General features: G+C 38.1%; 1 protein-coding gene across 1 annotated transcript in view; it reads left to right on the top strand.

Moving 5' to 3' along the window:
- The window catches only part of LOC107656600 (nuclear factor of activated T-cells, cytoplasmic 1-like), a 42,692-nt gene that overhangs the window by 6,330 nt on the left and 33,713 nt on the right, over positions 1-2,649 (top strand). The window contains exon 4 of the mRNA XM_016444495.1: positions 2,017-2,219. Coding sequence (XP_016299981.1) covers positions 2,017-2,219 — 203 coding nt within the window. The remainder of the gene's footprint in view (positions 1-2,016; positions 2,220-2,649) is intronic.

Below are 2,649 nucleotides of genomic sequence, written 5' to 3'. Positions count from 1 at the left end.
TTTCTGTCTCTCCACTTGGGGTTTAGTGGTTTTTGGTGGTCAGGATTTTTGTACCCATGCTGCTAGAGCCCCGTCTCTCTTTTTCTCTCTCCCCCTGCTCGGGTTCCTGGTGGTTTCTGTCAGATTTTTTGTATCGTGGATGCAGTTTGACCACATGCGCCATCGGATTGACGGTAGACGTGAGTGTGTAGCCTCTGAAGTAAGTCTGCCGCACCACAGCTATGTGCTTCCACGTCTGCGCTTAAGTCTCAAACTTCTCAAAGAACAGCTCTGTCAACAAAAATCACTGCCGTAACTGGAAAAAGTGACAAAATCCCTAAATATAGGCAGTGCTTCCACATTTATTATATTCAGACTGGTTTTATCTCATAGGCCTACTGTGACTGGGATGATCTTTATTACTTTTGTTTTGGTAAATACTGCTAGTAGAGTTTTTATTTGGTTGAGTCTATTTAGGACTTATTTTATCATTGTAATGGGTCTCATTTGCTAACAAAATGCTCAGAAATTCGTTATATCCATCAGTATTATTTTTAATGATAAACTCCTTTTAGACAGACCTTACAAATGATTGGCTGCATTTTTATTGCAATAATAAATAATCAATCATTATAATCATTTTTATATATATATATATATATATATATAGTATCAATTATAATTGAAATTCTTGAAAGAAAAAGTCCTAATCAACCAACCAAAAACACCATCCTCCTGTTTAAAAGTCCTAAAACAACCAAATAAATGTATTAAATCTTGTCTTTTGGGATTTATCAAAATGTATTTAGTTATTTCAACATGACTGTTTTATATACTATGTAATATAATATAATATTTTATAATAATACATTTTTGTGATGGTTAATATAGTTAAATTAACAACTCATTTACAAATATGTAAAAATAATCAAATAAAATAATTTTTCAAGAATTTAGTTGGTTCTAAATTTGATCTTCATTTCAGAAAAAAAAATGTGTGAACATATTTATGAATCATGATTTTATTATTTTAATACATGCATAAGCACTATTAGTGAATGAGCCCAAAGAGAAGAACAGTTGGTCTTGCTCAATATCACTTGAGATGTAACCTTTTCCAGTAAGAATTTGTTCACTGATTCTGTCCAGTAACTCTTCAAAGAAGCCCGTGTTGTAGATCTACTTTTTTTCCTCAAGCTGTTTCCCTCATCTGCCACAGATGGGCCACGGAGGTTGAGAGCTTGAGTGGGTGAGAACTGACCCACAGCACTTGGAGGTGTGGACATACTGCTCTGAACTCCGTGCAATGGGCGGAAAGAGTCTTGGCATTCCTCTAGTGGGTGATAATGTAATGAAGTGAGGGGAGGGTTCTGAGAGTGCGATCTCTCGGGCCTCTGTCTTTCTGGCCTGTGCACTCCCTATTGCCTGAATAAACACAAATGCCAGGCTTAAACATATCTGCTTAGATAAATATACAGACTGGTCCAGGACCTTCACCACAGATTCTGACCACCCTCCTTGAGGATCTCCATACATCAGCTGTGTATTACGGAGATTTGACCAAATTTTTTGAGTTTTGAAAATAAATTTTTGAGTTTTGAAAATACATTTTCCCATACAAATTCTTACTTCATATTTACATCAATAATTTATGATTTACAATAACTTTTGTCTTTTTTATGGTTTTCCTTGTGTAATTTTTTCTAATTTGTTTGACCCAAAACATTTGAATAGTAGTGTATGTATATGACAAACAGGTTTTGGGTCCAGTAAAATTTCAGTGTGGGCGGGACTTCCTTCGACATGCTGAAGGAATAAAAACCGAGCAACTGACAAAATGTAGCTTCATTTTGTAGCTGTTTTGTTAAGCAACAGGACATTTTGTTGATTGTTTGGTTTCTGTTTATGCAGCGCCCACTTTGAAAGTCCAAAAATCCCATTTTACATTAAACAACATCTGAATGGCTGTGATTTTGTCACTTTCTTGTTCATTGTGGATAGACAAGCCGCTCGAAACTTCATATCTGTACCTTTCAGCTTCACGGCTACATGGAGAGTGAGCCTCTGACCCTACAGCTGTTTATTGGGACAGCAGACGACCGTCTTCTCCGGCCCCACGCCTTCTACCAGGTCCACCGTATAACCGGGAAGACCGTGTCCACACCAAGCCACGAGGTCATACAGTCCAACACCAAAGTTCTTGAGATTCCTCTATTGCCTGAGAGCAACATGAGGGCCATGTGAGTATGCGTGTACACTCCAAAAAGACACTAAGAAACAGGAAAAACACATAGAAACTTACAAGCCCGGTGGGGGGAAATGTTTGTACCTCATAATTATGTATATCTACATGCATCCTGTGCATATTTCCTTCAATAAACAACATAAACAAATCCCTACATTTTACCGCCGATCCTCCTGTTGTGAAGGCAGTTGCTAAGCAGAAGTGTGTTTTTGTGTGTGCAAGGAGTCCCAGCGCCGTGGGTTTCCCTTGTATGAGCTCCAGGGCTTGTGTTACAAGAGGCTTCTGGTCGCATGGAGCCTGTAATGGTGCGATGGGGTCTGTTCTGCAAGACAGGTGGTAGCGGTCTTACCAACTCAGCATTTTCTTCCCACGCTATAATGGATGTAACACTTAACTTACACAAAAAAAAAAAAAAAAAAAACACA

This window comes from Sinocyclocheilus anshuiensis, unplaced genomic scaffold (genome assembly GCF_001515605.1).
Source record: "Sinocyclocheilus anshuiensis isolate Anshui unplaced genomic scaffold, SAMN03320099.WGS_v1.1 scaffold1393, whole genome shotgun sequence".
NCBI lineage: Eukaryota > Metazoa > Chordata > Actinopteri > Cypriniformes > Cyprinidae > Sinocyclocheilus > Sinocyclocheilus anshuiensis.
The sequence above is the reverse complement of the archived record's forward strand: the minus strand, read 5'-3'. Positions and strand labels throughout refer to the sequence as shown.